The sequence below is a fragment of the Anoplopoma fimbria genome, chromosome 8 (assembly GCF_027596085.1).
Source record: "Anoplopoma fimbria isolate UVic2021 breed Golden Eagle Sablefish chromosome 8, Afim_UVic_2022, whole genome shotgun sequence".
Lineage (NCBI taxonomy): Eukaryota > Metazoa > Chordata > Actinopteri > Perciformes > Anoplopomatidae > Anoplopoma > Anoplopoma fimbria.
Genome location: NC_072456.1, coordinates 5,192,172 through 5,213,137, shown reverse-complemented (window position 1 = coordinate 5,213,137; position 20,966 = coordinate 5,192,172). Strand labels below are relative to the sequence as shown.

Sequence of the window (20,966 nt, the reverse complement as noted above, 5' to 3'; positions counted from 1 at the left end):
TCAATCTCCAGTTTCAAGTCTTCTTTAATCAAACATGATGTTCATTTAGTAAATTATGCTCCATTCAGAGTAAAATAGAACATAAAGCAGGGTATGCTTTAGGGCGTGGCTACCTTGTGATTGACAGGTCGACACCATGGCGTTGCCCTGAGTGGAAGTTGTCCGTATTTTCGTCTTAGAACTTTAGAACCCTTTCGCACAGTGTTTTCAGTTCATGAAAGTTAATTGTAGTATTTTGGACGCCTAAAAATGTCTTATTCAGCCCTCAGGTGTTCATAGCTCAACCCTCTTGTGTCAGTACTGGTCGCAAAATATAAAGATGGCGATGGCCAAAATGCCGAGCTCAAGGCTTTTGAAGAAAGAAGTGTCGGTTTAGTGGTTCTGAGGATTGTGGAAAAACTAATTTGGTTAGTTATCATTATTCTACAACTGTACAAGTTCAAGAAGGCAGCAACTACAGTCACCATAGATGACAATGATTATATTCTACATCAGGAATCTGAAAATCTGTCTGTTTATAACAAGATATTGTTATAAACCAAACTTAATATACCTAAAAATAATCAGATTTTAATGTGGAGTGGTCCTCTTGGAAAAGACAGCTAACGTTAACTGCTAGCTTTTCTGAGAAGACTCTCTTTTGCTTTCTGTGTCTGTTAACTGTTGCTCAAAGGGTATTAGCTGGCCAAGGACAGGTTTTCAAGATCTCTAGCATTTTTATTGAGTAGATTTAAAAAAGAAAAGCTCAGTGGGACAACACGCTAATTGGCTAAATAAATTGACAGCACATACAAACAGGAAGCCCAGCAGCATACTGTAGCAGCAGGTCCAGGGTCTTTACTTAATTATTGTTTGAAGCACTGCAATTGTTTGTATTAAAAGTAATGTGGAAAAAGTTACATAAGATTTAGTGATATATATTATACACATAAACACAATCAATATACAGCATGAAATACAGCAAATTAGTGCTTGCTGGTAGCAGCTTTTTGCCCTTTTAAACATCATGTCAGCAGTTGGAATGGGTGTATCCTCAATTTAATATGAAGACATAAGTAATATCACTACCTAAATGACAAAAAAGTAATGCACTTAGAAAAAAATGAAGCGCTAACCAAATGGTGAAAGGCAGAAAGTTTGATCATATTAAGTAACTTCAAGCTATAAATACAAAAGGAGCAGTTACTTTTGTAGCGTCCTGCCATGGTGTGAAATCATTAAAGCTGTTTGTCAAGCCTCATTTATATGTGTTGGTTGCCGAAAAGACTTTCATGAAGGACACAACGGTGTTTCCTTGCTTATAGCTGCCCTGGCCTGCCTCTTTGCTACTCAAGATGCATTTTAGAATTTGCAATGTGCTTCAATATTGAAGCACAGAGATCAATTTCCAGGTCTCAAGCCAGAGGAGAGAGGAGACGGGGAGGCATGAAAACAAGTGGGAACGTATGCAATGGTTCCCACTTGTATCGTTTTGCATCTGTCCAAATAAGTGGCCTCGAAATTTTCTTTCACAGAAAAACAACACTGGATGTCACATTTAAAGACTGAAGCTATATGTGTTTTACATTTAACATTACAACAGGCTGATGGACTGAGCTGTGTGGAGTAACAGCTGGAGCAGATGTGTTTTTGGTTTTGGAATGGCCCTTGAAATACAGATTATCGCTCTTACTACAACCCAATGTACATGCACTACTTTATGATGTAGAGAAATCCACAAGAAGTTGGAGAGTGATGGTGTGAGTGTGTGTGTGTGCATGCTCCGTCTGGTTGCAGAGTTGATTACAGCGCTTGACTTTGAGTTCAGCCCTGCAAGTTACATTACGCAGAGCCGAGCATACGGTAGACACTGCAAGGGAGAAGATACCATACTTTATATTTGATGAGGATAAGTCTGGTGCTAGATGTTGATTATTTTATTGCAGGCAAATGAAGAAAGAGACAGACGCTGCATCCAGGATTTCAGCTCACGCATGAGTAAGCTCTGAGGATTTCTGTCTATCAGCTCTGTTTTCTACCCAATTTCTATGCTTCCTTTTTTTCAACCCCTCAGGCACAGATACTGAACATTCAAATTCAAAGGTTGTATCATTAAGCCAATACTCTGATAGATTTGTCAGATTTCTTTCTCAAAACTATTTTCTGTTCTTATAACAAGGTCTCAAGATGACACTGCAACTGCCACACAAAGTGCAGCTACTGTGGTAGACTAATTACTTAGACATTTTTGAAAAAAGATTTGCACAAGTAAGGTTCCAACATGAATCATTTGATGTTTTTTTTCCTTTCCTTTTTTTGTTGATCAGTTCCTTTGTATTGTTTTGGGTTAAAGCATGCCATAGTCAGCACAAACCCAGCATAACATAGATTTATATAATTTAAGTATGAGAACAGTTAAGACTATGATGGACTTTGAAATGCTCTCTACCAGTGTTGGGCAGTAACATATCACTTAGTTAGGTTTTTCAGTAGCTTAAGGTATTACAATTTGAAATTCAATAGTTACATCATACGCAGTTACTAATCTCAGTCATGCTCTATTAGTTAAGAAAAGTGGGGATCAACTTGTTCGCCGTCTTACCACGAGTTTGATTAAGGATTACACTGTTCAAAATTAACTCCTATTCGTCGAATACAGCCTCCATGCAGCAAACACTGCATTCATAGTATTGCCTTTGCTGTCGTTAAAAAAAATCCCACCTCCTCATCCCCTTTATCAGTGAAACACATCTTCTCTGCAAATTTCTTTAACTGTACTTCCACAATGCTCTTAATTTTCCTTTAACTGTAGCTTATAAAAACCCTCGGCCTCTGTCTCAGAGATCCCTGCAGAGGTGTAAACATAAGTATATATACATAGTATATATATATATATCACTGAGGTGCTGGAAATAAAGATGGAACACGGCATGAAAGATTTCATTACCACCTAACAAAACTGTAAACTTTTAGAGTGAATATCCCTTTTGAATGATGCAGTTGCAGCCCAAAACCTCCAGCTAACCACATTACATCACCTGTGCACTGACTGGTGCTAATAAAGGGAAGCAGAGCAAAGTTGCAGAGGTTTCAGTAGCTGCATGTTAAGGCGGAATCCTCAAATTGGCCATTTGGGTACATTTGGGTGCCATTTGAAATGTTCTCAGCTAGCTGTGAAACAGAATTAATGTCATTTTCAGGTCACTTTAGGTTTTAATTCCATCTAAATACAACTGTATAGGCTTATGTGAATAAATCACTCAATCAGACCTCTATATAAGTTCCAAAAAAAAATAATTAAAAAACCCATTGGCCTATTTGGATAGCTCAATGCCATTAGGATGAGTGCAGCACTATGCTTCATCCACAAGATGGAGACATGTTTTTCACAGGCAAGGCTGAGGATAGGCTGTTTGGTGCTGGAGGAGGGCAGACCGTGGTTGCTCCTCTATTACATGCAAATGAAGACAGACAGCTGCATACAACTTAAAATGATTCAGAGACGTTGTACTAGCCATTAGCAGCATTGGTATGCTCTTGAACAAGATTTGATTACAAAACAGCAGAAGCAGGACACTATACTTACGGACTCTTACTCCACTCTGGGTAACCAATACCACTGGTGCTATGATTGAGTTGGTAGCTAGTTACATAATTAATGGCAACAGTGGACAGCAGGGCCAAAGAAAGAATTGAGATACATTTATTTAATCTTGGAGCAAGATATAAATAATGTATATTATAGATTCCTCGGCTTGGAGCAGGAACTGTAGGTGTGAAGAGTCTGTTTTCCAGTATCATAAAACCAGAAATGTGTCTCCCAATGACGCAAGAGTTGTCTTATTTGTAGTTTGATTGTTCTTAGGTGACTTCTTAACACAACGGTTTAGTTTTCATTAAGAAATCACCTGGTAACAATCAGTATCGGAGGTGTGTGAACCCCAAAGCTTCACTGTGAGGACAGGACTTTCCAAATACTACGTTGTTAATGGTCAGTAAATGCCTCTAAACCGAGGCTGGCTGCTTATAAAACCACAGTGTCTTTATTTCTAAGTGTGCTAAACACAGAACATCTTCACCTTAGATCAATCTGTGCAGAGGACCATCACTAAGGCAATAACTTTTTTTTATTTTTTAATATGAGGAATTTAAATATTTTTTCAAATATGTTGCCCAACACTGCTCTCATCAACCATGTCTGCCTATCACAATGAATTCCATCACAACTCCTGCCCATGAACAGTTTCTCAATACATAATATGCTAAGTCTGGACTAATTTCCTCAGGCATTATAACTTGGCACAGTCCAAAAGTATGGAAGCATGCAGCACGCTTAATTTACGATTTGGACCAGAGATCTTGCTTTCAAGTGCAATGACCAAGAGATCCACTTGTTAACCTTACCCTAATGTACATCATGTACAAAACTCATAAAGTGTGGCATGATTATGTACATACATGAGCCAAAAGGGCAGAAAATCCTCTCATTTGAAAAATTGCGACGAGCAAATATTTGGCACTTGGAAAATGACTCAAAAAGGTGAATGGATTATCAAAACAGTGGCCATGTCAATTAACTATCTGTCAGGCAACTAGTCGGTTAATTTAAATAATTTCGACCAACATGCTTGGATTCATGTCTAAGTCACGAGTCAGCTCCCAAAGCATCCTCCATTTAATTAGTGGAGCAAAAACACCTGGGGTCATTTGGGCCGTTCTTGGCGAGAGGTGGACTTTGGAGTTGGAACCGCACGTTTTTTTGTGTGAGGAAAATGTCAATCGGCAATCCTCCCAGCAACAGGCAATAAACTGAGACAAAAATAACCAGGCCACAAGGTGCTTCAATGTGATTAAAGCAACAGTGCCGAGAAGACTCCGGATAACTCTTCGCCATTAGGTGTTTACCTTGTGTGGCACGGCCCCGGGCTTTTAACATCCTCCAGGTTTTCATTCCCCCCGCAGTTTGAATAAACAATTTTACCTTGATGCTGGTTTTCTTTATTTCACGTGTGCACAATGTGCTCAACAAAGATGCTGCATTCTGAATATTTTTAAACAGTTGCTCATAATTCATGCCTCTTACCGTGAGCTTAAAACCAGTATCGGTGCTGCTGCATGGGGCCGTGTGGAGACAGACTGCTGTGAGGAGAGGAATTAAACCACCGGATCTACAGCCACAGTTATCGGGAAACAAGACAAATCTGTCTGGTTCGGGATGAACATTTAAGTAGTTTTGGTATCCAGAGAGCGCTTAATCTCCTTGAATCTGTCTTCCACCTCGCTGTTTTTTTTTTCTCTCTCCTTTATCTCATTTCAGTTGCTTCCCTGGTGTCTATCTTTCCATCACTCTCCACCTTCTCGTGTTGGCTTGTTTCCCTCTGCCTCTGGGACAACTTTGTTACCAACTGGATTTACCTAGCAATTTTTCCAGGCCAAAAAAACAATAGCTCCAGACAGCAGTGGTCACCGTGACATTTTCTCATTGAACAGGGCCCCTGTTCTGAAACAACCAAATGCCAGGCGAACACCACGGGGCACAATTAGACCGCTTTACAGTGGAGAGAGAGGGGGAGACAGCTACAGCTAGAGCACAAATCCACACACACAGACACACACACACTCACTCACACACACTGCAACTATGCAGCACACCACTGTCCTCCAGTCATTTATTTTACTTCACTAATTGCTTTAATGGGGTTTTCAGGGGCCATCCGGCTCTTGTAAGCTGGTGGCTCTCTATCTGTCTCCGCCTCAGTCTACATTAATGTGCTTGGATTGGAGCCCAATCTTTAGTAATGCAATCAGTTGACAGGCACTTGATTGTAGAACCTGCTCATTAAGACATAGTTAATTGTCCTTTTTTCACTTAATTGCTTATCAAGCTACGATTACTCACATACACGTGCAATCACTCCAATCTGCAGAGCTGATATCGGCCATTGAGTTTCTTTTCTACCAGTATGATGGACTCTATGATTTCTACTGTAAGAACTGAGAGGACCACATTAGTGGTACTGCAGATACTATATGAGGCCCATAGAAAGAGAATGAGAGTAGAAAGGACATTCCCATTCAAAGGAACATAGCAGGATGGTCAGTGCGGCAGCCATTGTTATGTTCACTGTTTCCATTGCAACCATGGTAGCGGGCTTACTTCCGTATTAACAGACTTGTGGTAAGTCAGAGACTAACTCATGCCAGTGTGATGTGTAACACAGTGTTGGCATCTAGTGTGCGTGTAGCCCCGCCCCTCTGTCACTTTTATAAGAAAGAAAGACAGAAAGTATGAACTGGTCTTAAATGAAGTCCATTCAGCTCCGTAACATCCTCCACTTCCGACTTAGCGGTGGAGAAACAATGTGTGACGCACTTTACGGCCCCACTGACATGTTTTGTCACCATAACAACTAACAACAATCAGCATTTTTGAAACCAGTCAATTGACCCAGCAAGCATCTCAATGTCCACTCTATTCTCATTCTATATCTATGATTAGCCCATTTATTACAAGTCCTTGGATTCCTTTCAACAAAGCTGTGCGATCCATCACATCAACACATAGTTTAAAATTGACCAGTTTCACACATAGATGACATGTCCCTCTCTTCTTTGTATCAGAAAGGCTGCATGGGGGCTTTTGGGATCTTCACTATGGACTCAAGTTAACGATGTGTGTCGGCCGTTGACCTTTTTCTGTTTTTTATCTGTCTTTTGTGAGTTCCCCAATTTAATGGAAGTCCAATGCTAAATCGATGTAATACTCTTTAAACTGCGCTTCCAAACAAAGATGAAAAGTCTGGTAACTGATTTTAATGCCTTACTTGTATAGAAGTGAATGGAGATCAATGGCTGCTTTGCTGTGGAAATAATTAAAAATCAATAGGTAATTAAATAGCATGTGTTGGAAAATAGTTAGTAAAATTGTGAAATACTTCGTAATGGCCCTTTAACCTTTGTTGTTTCTAATTTGGGGTCATCATTATTCTACATTTAAACTACGTTTTCGGAGTTCAGACTCTACCTCCCTGAACAAATACAATGAAACAGCTTTTGTTCTAATATTTTATGATATATCCTGGTTTCTTTTTGGCCCTGGCATGGGTCAAACTCTAAAAAAGGCTTCCTACATTATCCATAATGCAACTGAAATCATAATTTGGTGTCACCATTCCATATTTTTACATGCCTATGTTTTCAAACGTCATGTTCCCAGTAAATAGTACATGCTTTTTTTGGTATAACTTGGTGGATCTCTAGCGTGAGATGATTATGAAACTATAAGGGTTTTTCTCTCAGACTTGACAAAGCTCTACTACGGCGACCGCTTTCGGAGGCTGAGCAGTACTCCTTGTTAAAAGTAAACTGCCCTTTGTGTGTAACATCTATGGAGTGCTCCTTTAATCTTACCCAACATTCTTCATACAGTGCACACATGCATGCTCTTTTAGTGTGTATTTGCATCCTGTGCTTTTAAGCTCAGAGTTGCAGACTGTAAACGTTGAGTTGATCGCGCTGATCTGTCGTGTTTTACCCAGACACTCCCATTTATCTGTGCGATTAAACCCACATTTCAGTCAGCGTGCAGCCAAACAGCCGCGTAAACTGAACCAAAACCAAATTTGAATAAAGAAATGACTGGCGGTTCTTTGCATGTGCAGCATGTATTTGCTGGGATGCCATGATTGGTTAAGTTAGACTTAGGCATCCAGGGAGAGGGAAGTGGACACGTAAGATAGAAGAAAGCAAAAACATAAAAAAACATTTTAGACAAGGGCTGGGGACATTTTTCACTTGGCTTCCAACTGTGTTGGACCTGTTGGGAAGCCATGTGGTCACATTTGGAGTCAGATTGTATCTGGGTAAGATAAATAATATATATATTTTATGTGAATCTTCACTGATGTCGGCTTGTTTGATGATTCTGAATAGATATTAATTTGGAAATTCAAAACATTAAAGCGTAGTTCTTAGTAACTAGTTGGTGACTGTAGCTTGTGAGCTAAATGGTAACATGTTAGCTAACCAGGGACATGCTAGCACTAGCCAGCCAGCACATTACATCAAGCTAGCTGGCTTAATAAGTGACAGTTTGAAACTCTAAGATTCTTCTTTCACTGACTGGACAAAAACACAGTTTAGATTGCAAATTATCCCTTTTGAGGTGTTCAACTTTGGCAGAGGGTGGTTGTATGAGAGATGGAACACTCTTCCTGAGTGCTGCTGGAAGAGAGTCCAAAAGAGACAAAACCATCATATTAGCTTTTTTTGGCATTTTTGCACTTCCGGTTCCTTTGTCTCAAAGTCAGTGGCGTTTTTGGTTAGATGCCTGAAACAAGGTATGTCGTTAACAAAAGCCGAAGAGATTTTTACGTTTTGTTCTACGATAAAGTGAATTTTGAAGCTTTTATGATTCTTTAAAAAGGCGGTTGCTACCAAGTGGCTAAAAGAGACTACAAAACATCATCACACTGAACCATAGACTGTATAAAAGAAGTGGACGTAGTCATCGTGACATCAGTTTTGAAGCCTTGAGTTTGGCAAATTTGGCCGTCACCATCTTGGATTACTGCCGTCGCTGTCTTTGCTTTATGCAACCAGTGAACGGAAGTTACCATGTTTGACCTGTCGATCACAGTAAGCCCACCCTCATTGTTTGTAGTTTACTCTAAATGGAGCATCATTTACTAAATGAACATCATCTGTAATGAAGAAGACTTGAAACTAGAGATTGAGACCTTTACTGAGGGAATAAATCAAGAGAGAAGTAGTCATTTTCTCATAGACTTCTATACAATTGGAGTTCTTTTATCTTTTGCAACCAGAGGAGTCACCCCCTGCTGACCAGTGGAGAGAAAGCAAGTTTATGACACTTCCGCATTGACGTCCCTCTTTAGGACCGGGGGTTGCTGTCTGTGCCGAAACTGCGCTTAATGGCGGTGGTGTAGTTAGTTAATAGCCTATCGTTATTATCGTTACTGATTGACTCTTCGCGCTTCAAAAATCATAAAAATAGTGTTCATTTGCAAAGATGAACTAGCTGAACAAAAAGACGTACATGTTATAGTTTGTTGAAGAAGAGTAATACAATTCCACTTGGCATGCTTTCACATTCTCAGTCTGTGCAAATAATAGCTTGTCTTGTCAGGCCAAGGCTGAGTGCAGATAAGGTGTGTGTGTGTGCTTGAACTTATCCGTAGAACACAGTGTGTGTGTGTGTGTGTGTGTGTGTGTGTGTGTGTGTGTGTGTGTGTGTGTGTGTGTAGGCTTGTGGATATGGCCTGCAAGTGTGTGAAGGCATGTGCGTGTTTCTGTGTAGGCATGAGTGTACTGTGTTTGAGTGTGTGCGCCTCCCTCCATCTCGCCCCCCTTCCATCTTCTGTCACTCCTGTCGCCTCCCCTCCTTCTCCTAATACCACTCCCCCCTAGCTTTTTCAAAGGTGGTGGCTTGGGGGGAGGCGGGAGGAGAGGGAGACGTGCAGATGGTGTGGTTCAGAGAGAGACAGAGAGAGAGGTAGAGTGAGAGAGGCAGGGAGCGACTGGCGAGCGGCGGGCTTTTTTGGCAGGGTCGGCCGGTGGGAGGGCCCATTGTGATGCAACGTTGCATGAATAATGCCACGGGGCTTCTAAATGCTCCGTTGCCATGGGGACCTTTGTGCCTCAGTGAACACCGTGTGTGTGTTTCAGGGCCCCCGAAGAGGGAGAGAGAAAGAGACCTAGACAGAGAGAGAGAGAGAGAAAGAGACAGAGAGAGAGAGGGGGGCTGAGTTGCAGTCAGCTCAAGTGACACTGGAGTCTCTCTCTCTCTCTCTATGTCTTTCTTTCTGTCTCTCTAATCACTTGCTGTGTTTGACCCGGGACAGTTGAGTGTTTGGAGGAGGGAGAGCGAGTGTTGTTGTTGCTTTTTGACCAGATGGAGAGCAAAGAGAAGCGGGATACTCTGTGATTTTGTGTCATCTCTGTGAAGCATGGTCCATGTGAAGGTATGTGTTCTCATTACTTTCAAATCTATTTCCCCCCCTTTTTTTATTCTTTACTATTTTCTTTCTGAGAATACATCCCATCATGGTCTCTGCCTATCCCTCTGCAGTAACAGGTGTCTGCCTGTCTGCCCTGAATTGGAGGGAGAGGATGGTGAGGGAGAGGAGGGGTGGGGTGGTGAGGAGGGAGAGATCGCTTTTGTTTGGATGTTTTCAAGAAGCCTTATGAATTCTCACGGCTCGCCATCCAGCTAGTTAGTCAGCTCGCCGAGCACACACTCAGCCTCCATGCTCTCAGCTGCAGGAGCGCCAAACAAGCAACAAACAAAAGACAAAACATTTCATCTCTCCCTGCATCTGCTCCGGAGATGTCGCCTCAAAGTAGGGTTTTTTTCTTCTTTTTATCGTCCTCTGTTTTCCTTTCTTTCCCTTCAGCTGATGAGGATTGATTTGATTGCAACAAAAAAAAAGTTAGACCACACAGGGATGAGATGTATAAAAAACGTGTGTTTTCATACATCTGTGTGTGTGTGTGTGTGTGTGTGTGTGTGTGTGTGTGTGTGTGTGTGTGTGTGTGTGTGTGTGTGTGTGTGATTGCTGCTTTCTAGTAGCTCTGTAGCAAGTGGATGCTCTGTGTTTGCATCAAAGGGTTACATCTTTTTTATCTTCAAATTAGCCTTTAAGCAATAAGATCATAGGCACTAACATCATCCATGTGTTTTCTCGCAGATGATTGGCTCCATGCTGAAACTTTTAACTGTGATGATTGATCTCAGGCCACTTGCTGCAAAAAAGCATGACACGCACCTGATGTAACCGGATGAATTTTTTTCTTCTTTTTCTTTTTTTTGTACTATTTCTGTGGAGACGGCTGTAGTCGATCCGCGGTGCAGTGCAAACACATCCATGCATCATCATGTCGAAGTTTGGATGTTGCCCTCACAGTATTCACACAGTATGTGTGTCTGTTTGTGTGTGTGTGTTCAAGCATTACAGCTTGTTAGCATCAACAGACTGCTCTGCACTCACAACATTTCCCACTGACAGAAGTTACATTTAGGGTTTTAACAGCGGAGCATCTATGTTGTTTGGTAGATGCACAAAGCACTCAACTGTGTCATAAAGTCAATGGGAAACTTTTTATTTCCCCCCGCCATTGTTGTAGTCTAATTATTGAATATAAGTTGCATAATCCATGCACATGCATTCATGTCTGTGCATGATTATGCGTGTGCACGTGTGCATATGTACAGCTATGTATCTATATATGCACGTGTGCGCCACTGTGTGCATTTCCCATTAAAGGGATAGTTCAGGTGTTTTGAAGTGTACCATAGTCAGCGTATCACCCACAGTAGATGGCGTAGAATATTTTCACTGCACTATCCCTTTAATAGCCAGAAGACAATGCATAATTATGGGGAAATCTGTAGTTTGATTTGTTAGCTTATCAACGCTTCATTATGATCACATGGTATCATTATGGTGGGAAGCCTGGAGCTGCCTCAGGCATCATCAGTGTTTAAGCTCCCAGGGACCGGCACGCTGCCCTCCGTCAGCGCTCTGAGGATGGAAACACACATTGTGTTTTATGATTAAGATTAACGTTCTTTCTATTCTTCAGTGATATTTTGAGTGTATTTTAAGCATTAAAACTCTCTGCTTCTCTGGCTGTGTCTCTGCCAACAGAGCAGACTGACTTTTTATTGACTTTAAATGCAATAGCTTTCTAGCCTTGTTTGGCCAGGAACTCCCCAAGGGTTCAGTGTTAGATATGCAGCAGGCAATTTGTAATGTACCTTGTTCAACATGTTGCAATGTGTCAGATGAGTAAAGAGAACATGAGGCAGATGAGCACAACAGTAACACATGTAATGCATGTACTGAGTGTGCGCTTGTGTCACTTCCAGGTTCCTCACACACTGAGCAATTTCACTTTAATATTTCAGCAACTGACCATGAAACCAAATGAAATATGCAGAGCTCCATCAGATTCAAATTCAGAACTTCATAGCTTTTAGATGAGCTCCGATCTCTGTCAGAGCCACTCCTCTGTATTCAAATGCTGACCAGGGGAAACATTGATTGATTTCTGACATGATCTACTATAATTCAATAACTTTTATAATCTGGAAACCCACCAGAAAACTGTCAGAAAGCAATTTAAGATCTAAATCACGATTTCAGTGCCATTGCTCCTGCCCACAGACACCTTTTGCATTTGAAACTATCCACAATACAAATGGATTAATTAAGTTTTATTTTTTATTATTTTCATCTTTTCTTTGAACAAATTCAGTTATGTGTAATCAGCTATAATGATTGCAGCCAGCAGCAGAAGCGAATACTATAATCAGCTGTTTGTTTGTTTGCATACCGGTTAATTGGTGGTTATTCATCGCACATTCAACGGCGTAAATTAAGCATGGAAACAATGGGCCTCATGGAGGAGGAACGCAGTCATTGGTAAATGGTAGATAAAAGTGATTTAAGAGATCTGGTCACATTCAACAGTTTTCTTGTGTCATAATTTATAGTTCGCCTATGCTGCTTTTACAGTAGATGTTTTTTGTCACACTCAGACAGCTGCTTCAGGGTATTCCTGCGGGTCAGTGTCCAGGTGTGCTCCCTACCGTTATATAACACCTGATAGTGTAACATTTTTGGTGAATGACTCTTGCCTGGAGCGGAACAGGCAGCCTTACACATAAAAGCTGTTTAGAGGTATCAACTTACTAATGACCACATGTCTGGAGCGCACATCTCCCCATGGACAGTCATGGATTCATCAAGTTTAAATGAGAAATGCAGTTTGTGTAGTTAAGAGGTTTTGGTGAGACTTACTAAAAAAAGACAGATTTATGGTAAGAAAAAGGGTTCTTGATTTTTTTCCACAAGTGCGTTTCAAACCACCTGTTTTTATGCACATTTTCTCTTTCTGTAAGTGCATATAGTGTATGGAATTAGATTTAGGCCACATATTTTAGGGTGAAGGTGACAGTGCTTCTTCCGGGGGTGCTACACTGCAGTCAAACGTGTTCTTCAACTGGGGTGAGGTGACTGACAACCTCCTTCATACCAGCCACCACGGTGCTGTACAGAGTGTATAGATGATTTGTCAGGAAGGCATTAGACTAAAGCTTTCATGTGAAAAAAAAACAACTAAATCCATCCTCCCAAAACTTCAGCTGTTTCGGGAGTTTTTTCGGGTCGCACAATAACAAATGTCACATTTGTGACGGCTTGAGTTTGGTGTCACAGTTTTAGTGACATATCACACTCCTCTCGGTTGTGAAACAGTGGCAGACACAGCAATATCTGGCCTGTTCTGCCACCACAGACTGCAGAGTCCATTTCACAACAATTCACAACATGTCAGAGAGGCCGGTGGCCAAAAATAACGTTCAGGTTGACTCTGTGAATGTGACCGTAAATAAAAAAAATCGTTTAACACTTCTCTCTCCATCTCTCTGCAGGAGTTGCAGTTTGAACGTCTGACCAGGGAGCTGGAAGCCGAGCGACAGATCGTTGCCAGTCAGCTGGAGAGATGCAAGCTTGGCTCTGAGACTGGAAGCATGACTAGCATCAGGTGTGTTTGCTTGTTTTAGGGTTTTATCTCACACCTGTCGGATCCTGTTCTGCGCGCTCTGACCTGCGTGTGTGTCAGCTGTGCTCTCGCAGGTGACCCGCTTTGCAGCTCGTACACTCCTTGATTTGTGTCCAAAATCCAACTCCATGATTGAAACCTCACTATTGTTTTGGTTCGGAGGTCAGAGCGAGAGAAACCAGATCTCTTTCCTTTCGTCCCTTTACCCACACACACACACACTACAACAACACATCAAAGTAAAGAGATACATACTTCCCTTTGTGTGCTTATTCAAAGGAGATATGTGTAGCATTTATCTTTAATAAGTAATTGCTGTAATTTTGAGACATAGTTACTATATAAGACCTCTTAGCAAATACATAACCTTTTTTTGAGTTATTGAACGTAACTTAGCCGACTTAACCCTAACCCTAATGTAATTATCTTAACCCAAACCATGATATTTTCCTTATCCTAACCAAGCAGTTAAGTTGTCTAAACATAACCAAGTTGTTTTCCTGTGAAAGATGAAGTTTATTTTGAAAAGACATTGTAAAATGCTAGGAACGGAAATTGACAGTGGCAAAACTGATGCTAGAGGGGTACGTAGAGCGTCATAGTTTTAACTCACCAAGCTTGCAAGTACTAAAACCAAAACAATGAACTGAAAGACGCTACACCACTTCGTAGAACTGAGAAAAACTCCAGACTTGGCTGATGGTACTTTGAGGGTTTGTGACTACGAGCGACCCCTTTCATATTGCCCAATGTCATTGGAGCCATTGGTAATAAAAACGATGGATTAGTGTAACTTTTAAATAGTGTAGCTAGCCTATAGTTAGGATTGGGACCAACATCATGGATGGTCATAAGTTATTGAAAAAATAGTAGCTGCTATTTATTATTTCCCACCTAATTCTTCTTGAATGTTTTACAATTCAAAAGAAGAGCTGTTTTTACTCATCAACTAATTACTTGTTTTTTTATATAACTACATTCCTGTAATTTGCTGACCTCCTTGTGGGAACCCAATGTTGCGTTATCAGCTCTCAATTTGATTATACCTCTTCTCGTTCCTCATAATAAACGAGCAAAGCAACAACAGGGAGGTGAAGGACACATGAAGCAATTTATTTGTTATCACTTTATAAAACATGTTGCTCAATCCAGATTCATTTTCATAAATAAGTACAGAAAAAGCTCAAGGATGATAACTTGAACCTCTTACAGACCTCATTGTATGTGTAAGGTGTGCTTCGAGAACGCCTATAGATCTGTCAAAGACTCACTGGCAGACTTCAGTTCATTGACAGGATCAAGATGCAATCCTGAATCACTTAACTGCACATTGACTGCACCTTTTAGCTCAGATCACTTTAATGCAAAAGGATTTTAACTGATAAATGATCGAATAATTTCTCATATAAACAACGCTTCAATATGGATTTGTTTATAACCTCTATTAGAGTGTTACAGCCACAGATGTCATGATTAAAAATCAACTTATTTGTTTCAGCGTTTTGAATTAGCTTAATGTGACACAACCTTGTGTTATGCTAACATACGAACCTAATCTCTTCAAATCTCACTAATTTCCCTTGTTTGTGATAATCATTTGGGATAATCAGGAGTGACAGCATTTCCCAGAATACCTTTTTGTGCAGCAGCAGTGAGCAAAATTACATTCGTTGGTGACAAAATCGTGCCAACCCTGTCAGTGTACAACTCCAGCTTGATCAAAGCCACTGCTTTCGGTCGATTAAATTGAATGTTGGCTCAGGTCTAATGGCACAAAGTAAATCCCCAGTTTTGCAAACATGACACGCCATTAATTGTCCATTAAAAACTGCAATTGCATCTTAAAAAGAACCCAACAATGCGCAGCTGTCACAGGAGTCCATTGTTCTGCTCGGGGCCTTTTTCTTTTTTGTGATGAGAGGAAGTACACTGTGCACAACGTGTCACATTATCCGCCGCTTGATTGAGTTTGGACCCGAGCTTCGTCTCGGCTCCAAGCTCAAAGAAACGCATTCTACACATTCCATACCGGTCCCGATGTGAAGACAGCACTCCTGACACAATAGTGGTAACGCACTTAGCCTGCCTCTCTGGACAATGTAACACGATTAAAGCCTCTCTGTCTCTCTCTCTCTCTCTCTCTCTCTCTATCTCACACACACACAAATAGAGGCACACGATCCATCATCTTTTCTCCTCTTTGATTCCGTTAAGCGAGTGGGGATTCCATCCGTCTCAAACTAATTACTCATCTGCCTGCATTGTATTTCTCGTTTCAATTTGAGGGGTTGGACCAACAAAGAGCCGAAAGATGGTCTAAAAACGTGATTCATTCACCAGTCTAATTAACTGGTGATGCGTTTAGCTCCTCAACGCTGTCACAGGGCTGCCCATTTAAAACGGTAGCAACATGGGAGATGGAAGGGGTGTGGAGTCCAAAAGAAAAACCACGTCTTCCACTTCATCACCCAGCGGGGCACAGATGGAATAAAGGCTGCCATGTTGCTAACTTGATTAGCCGGGTTTATTATTTAGTGAGGAACAGAGCGTCCGCACTGTCCGTCTGCCGTTGCTTTATATCCACTTGGTTGGACTTGGAGGTAATTACCGAATGGACAAATGGTTCGGCGAAAACACAACAAGGCACTGCTAGAAGTTTGCAGTGCCTAAAGTATAAAGGATTTATGGCCCAATCTCCTCTGAAACATTAGTATTGTTGCCGTTCGGAATCATCGCTGTCTGTCCCGGCGAACAGAAGGGGCAACATTTAATCTGCAGCTACAAGACATGAACAGGGATTTATCTTGGTAGCATTCGTGGCGAGACATATTGACACTGTGCGCAGCAATTAAACTAGGAGCTTGAATATATTCTCTGCAGCTTGGTGGAAGAAAAACTGGACTCAAATTACTGCAGTGTTTTGAGTTTGTTCCTTTTTTCATTTTGGCGGATAATTGGCTGTAGTAAATTAAACGTTTTTTATGCAAGTTCCTTTCTATTTTCTTTGCCTTTAGCTAGGTTAGCATAAGTATGTTAGCATGGCTGAGATGCATTTTGGCACGTACAGTATTTTGTTTTCTTCTTCAGCCACTAATGTTACATGATAAAAGCTACACTTTTTTGTTAGCTGTCCGTCTCAATATGTTCTAAATCCAGGGGACAGTGCAAGAAACACTAGCAGATGCTAGCTTGCTGCGTTAGCATTACTTGCTTCAAGCTACCATTACTTGCTTCAAGCTACCATTTTAACTTTAATTCAGTACATGGGTGTCACATTAGCTAGCTAGCGCTGTCAGTTGTTTAGCATGAAAAAGCAGTTGACTGAAGGACAGTGTTGCATACAAATATACTTGAATATCTAGCAAGTTACTTTATTTACAGTTGACTGTGCATAAATTCGGTTTTGTTTTTAAACGGTAAAGCTTTATGTTCCAGTTACTTTTGCTTCCTGTAGCGCAGCATTAACTGGAAACCATATGACAAAAAAAAGATCTCAGCACAAGGTCCACTCATTGCTTTTTTTCCTGAGCCGAGATGAGTTTGTTTTTAGCCAATAACAGTTGTTTTCTCTCAACTCAAAGTAATCCAAATGGTCCAAACAGTAACATTCAATATATCATTTGGAAGCTGATACCGTCTTGAAATACTATCTGGAAGCTAGGAAGCATACTAGTTTCTCTGAAAACTCCATCACAGGAATCCTGCATTCACATGGAATCAGACTAAAGGCAGACGGTCAACACTTTCTGGAAGGCACAGGAAAAACAAACTAACAGCCGGACGGAATGGCAGGGCAGCAAAATGAAACACGCATGACGATATGATGCCATGGTGATTTTTTATTTTTTTTATTTTATACAATTATTCAAGTAAGTCATGTAGTTATATAAATTCAGCTTTCTCTTGCAAACTTAAACAACATTCACCTTGTGTAAGGGAGCTATGCAACATCTGGTTGTAAATACGATCACAGAGTATCGTATATATATATAAAAATATTTTACTTTGATCGTTACCACTGCGGGTATTCTCTGCAGGCCTCACCTTATTCTACTGTCCTGCTCTCGTCCATTTAAATGATATCTGGTTTGCAGTCTACTGTCTGCCCGATTCCATGTGAATGCAGCATTATTGGCATTCTCAAAGGGGCAGCTCTAGTTTCTACTCCCAGACAAACCACAGGTACATAGACGAGGCACAGTAGATATAATATCACCAGCTTTGTTATGACCGTGGACAATACAATGACTCTGTGGGATTTTCAGACACCTTGGCTGATGCCAGATAGATATTGTTTAGATATAAAGTAGCAAAAAATAGAGGATGAGACTGACTAACAGTGTTTTATGTGTCCTTGCAACTTCTGAAAATACAGCTTTTCCTGTGTCACCAGAAGGGAATCCCCACAATCAATCGATGTGTGAATCATGCACCAAAAGGTTTTTAACGTCTAGTTAGAAGTCCTTTCAGTTGACTTTCTTTGTCTGTATTATTTGAATTTGACAGCTCCATTAAAAAGTAAGCAATGAAGTACTTAAAATAATGGAAATCTGTCCCCAGATAGACAGACTGGCCAAACCACAGAAAAGTTGAATTAAGAATGAGCGTTAAGTGCAGCTGTGAAGGGGGGGCCGGCAGTTCAGGACTCCTGTTGTGTCGCAGAAGATAAAGACTTTCAGAGGTGCTAATGAGATCTTCAGCTCTGCCTTTGTTTCCAGTTTTAATCAGTCACCACAGGTCACAGTGTCTGCCACGGCATATGCCGCTGCTTTATCACTTCAAGAGGCACAAATCCACTGTGTGTGTGTGTTGCTCTATAAGTCAAACGGAGACAACGTTTCTTTGTCTGCGGAGAGAAGAGCGTGATGTACGTCGCCTCATTAGTTAAAGGACCATTCCGCCTCAAATGTCAAGGTTGCAAGGGATACTTTGGTGGTTCTTCTGGGGTGGAAATATATCTGATTGTATTGTAGATGTCTCTATTTAAGCACTACTCTTTTCTGTTTGTCGCTTAAAGTAGTAATCTTTAATAATAATAATAATGGATTTTATTTATATAGCACACTTTAAAATACAATGAAATCTCAAGGTGCTGTACAGGGTAAAACAATCACAATAATCAAATATAATAATAAAACGCTAAAAACAAATAAAAATGAAATAAGATTGTCACTAAATAAAGGTCTGTTAAGTCACTATCTATCGCCGAATGCGGTAACTAAACTGATGAAAGCCCTTGCATTTGCAGTTTTACCAACTGTGATCGCGGGAAATATCACGACCGGCGACACTGTGAAGTGACCAAAAATCTGTCTTCCATTACCGCTTATGGCCATAGGTGCCTCCAAAGAGAATGAAAACAGATTTTCGAGATGTAACTGTAGCCTCAATTACCAACTACAATTAGACAATACTTCCAACTATATTGCGTTTCATATTTTACTGACTGAGTAACTTGTGTGATAAGTATGTATATGAATTATTTCATATGACATTAGCCAAATGAAATAACTTAAAATGCCGAATTCCTGAGCTGCTTTAGAATAAGCCAAGCTTTTTGTCTTGCCAGCTGTCACTGAAGTTGAAGGAACATTTTCTTTGTAGTATGGAGACCTTCCCCCTCTGCTCATCCTCTTTTTGTTACTCCGTTTCCCTTACCATATTGTCTTTTTCATTCACCCCTCTTTATCCGATCTCTCACAAAGTCGATCCCTCCGATCCAAACACAAGTCAGGTTGCCAGAACAGTGTGGTTAAGAGTTATATTTTTAGCCCTGTCGTGGTTTAAGTCGGGTTTGGCTGCACCAGTCAAGAGTCTTTCTTGTAGCATATAGGTTTGGTGGCATTTTTAAACCAATCCTCAAGCAGTTAGTTGATGCTGACCTCGACCCAGCTGCATTTTGGGTTGGCAATCTGATTTGGAAATTTAAAGAAACAGATTTGGACCAAAGAAGTGTAATTAGGGAGGAAACAACCCAGATAACATGAGCAGTATCTCTCTTGGTTATCTGAGTTGGTGCATGTCTCGCTCCGCCTAGTGTTTACCTGCTCCCTGGCTACAGTCCCTCTATCTAATCATCCGAGTGGACCTCTGACAGCGAGCACACACCACCCAGCAGATACAGATATCAGAGCTCTGGTGGCACCGTGGCGGGCCACTCCACTCTCCTGGCTCAGGAGTGACCTCCTCCCAGGGTGGGCATTTTTTCGTCTGCCTCTTTTTGGCTGTCCAGATTGCATATTCTGGTAATCGGATGCCGGCTGCTGAGTGGTAATCATGTGTGTGTGTGTGTGTGTGTGTGTGCGCATAGGCATTGGCTGTAACCACAGCACCCTGCGAAGCCCAGCGCCGCTCGTTTGGCGGGAAAACGCTACTGTCTAGCGGGAATCCATTACCCAGAAGCTGTAATGACGCTCAGTTACCAGCTTAGACCCACAGCGCTGCGGCTCTGCCTCCGCTTCTCTTCCACACACCCAGACTAAGAAAGACGTTTGCAGAGGGGTGCAGCTTCCATGAAAACTATTAACTGTTTTTATTTATTCAAAAAACACTTTGAAAAGTATCTTATAGTCTTTTGAAGGACAGTTTTCCTGCAGAGTAAATCTGAAGAATTATTAGAACATTTTCTGACAGTCAAAGGGTCAATGTTATGATTAAATGATGTCAATCAATCTTAAACAATTTATAAAGAAATAGAACAAACTAAAGTAGAACAGAATAGACACCCAATCTGGCCCCATCTCATCATCAACAGATTACATCACATAAATCACATTATCAAGTTGCCATAGCGACCTTCTATGGACTAGTACCACCTGATGCTCATGTAACGCCAGGCATCTACTTAAGTAAACGTGTTGTTTAGGGTGCTTTGGTATGCTAGCAGCGCGATAGAAATGCATCTTTTTCCGCATCAAACAAGCTTCTCCCATCTGACTAGTGTTTCTCATAGCTCCACCCTCCTTGGTCGGGGTTATGATGTAGCAGTTGTTCGAGGTCAGAGCTTAGGTTGTGTTCAGGGACCATGTCATTATTCTGCCCGTTTGTCAGTTTCCCATTTTTCCAAAGTTGCCTGTTGTATATTTCTGTATCTACCTGCCCTCTGTCTGAACTTCTGAACAATAAAATGTGATTGTTATTGCTGTTATTGTAATTTTTGGCAGCATATGTTACTCAAAACTGCCCTTTAAATGCCACATTATCCACATCAGAGTCCAGTCTTGTTTATTAATTTCTTTAGTGCAACAAGCAACAAATAATCAAAGCCCAGCAAACATAAAAAAACAACATCTGGCCTTGCATATGCACATTCCACATGATGATATAAATATGGCTGTGATATTGCTAATTAGGGAAACATGCTGTGTGGTTTTCCCATACAATCCCCATGGTAAAGTCCC

At 41.0% G+C, this 20,966-nt stretch overlaps 1 protein-coding gene across 1 annotated transcript in view; it reads left to right on the top strand.

Annotated features, from left to right (window-relative positions):
- The window catches only part of ctnnd2b (catenin (cadherin-associated protein), delta 2b), a 140,032-nt gene that overhangs the window by 5,337 nt on the left and 113,729 nt on the right, over positions 1-20,966 (top strand). Inside the window, 1 exon segment of the mRNA XM_054602194.1 lies at positions 13,436-13,548. Within this exon segment, the coding sequence (XP_054458169.1) occupies positions 13,436-13,548 (113 nt within the window).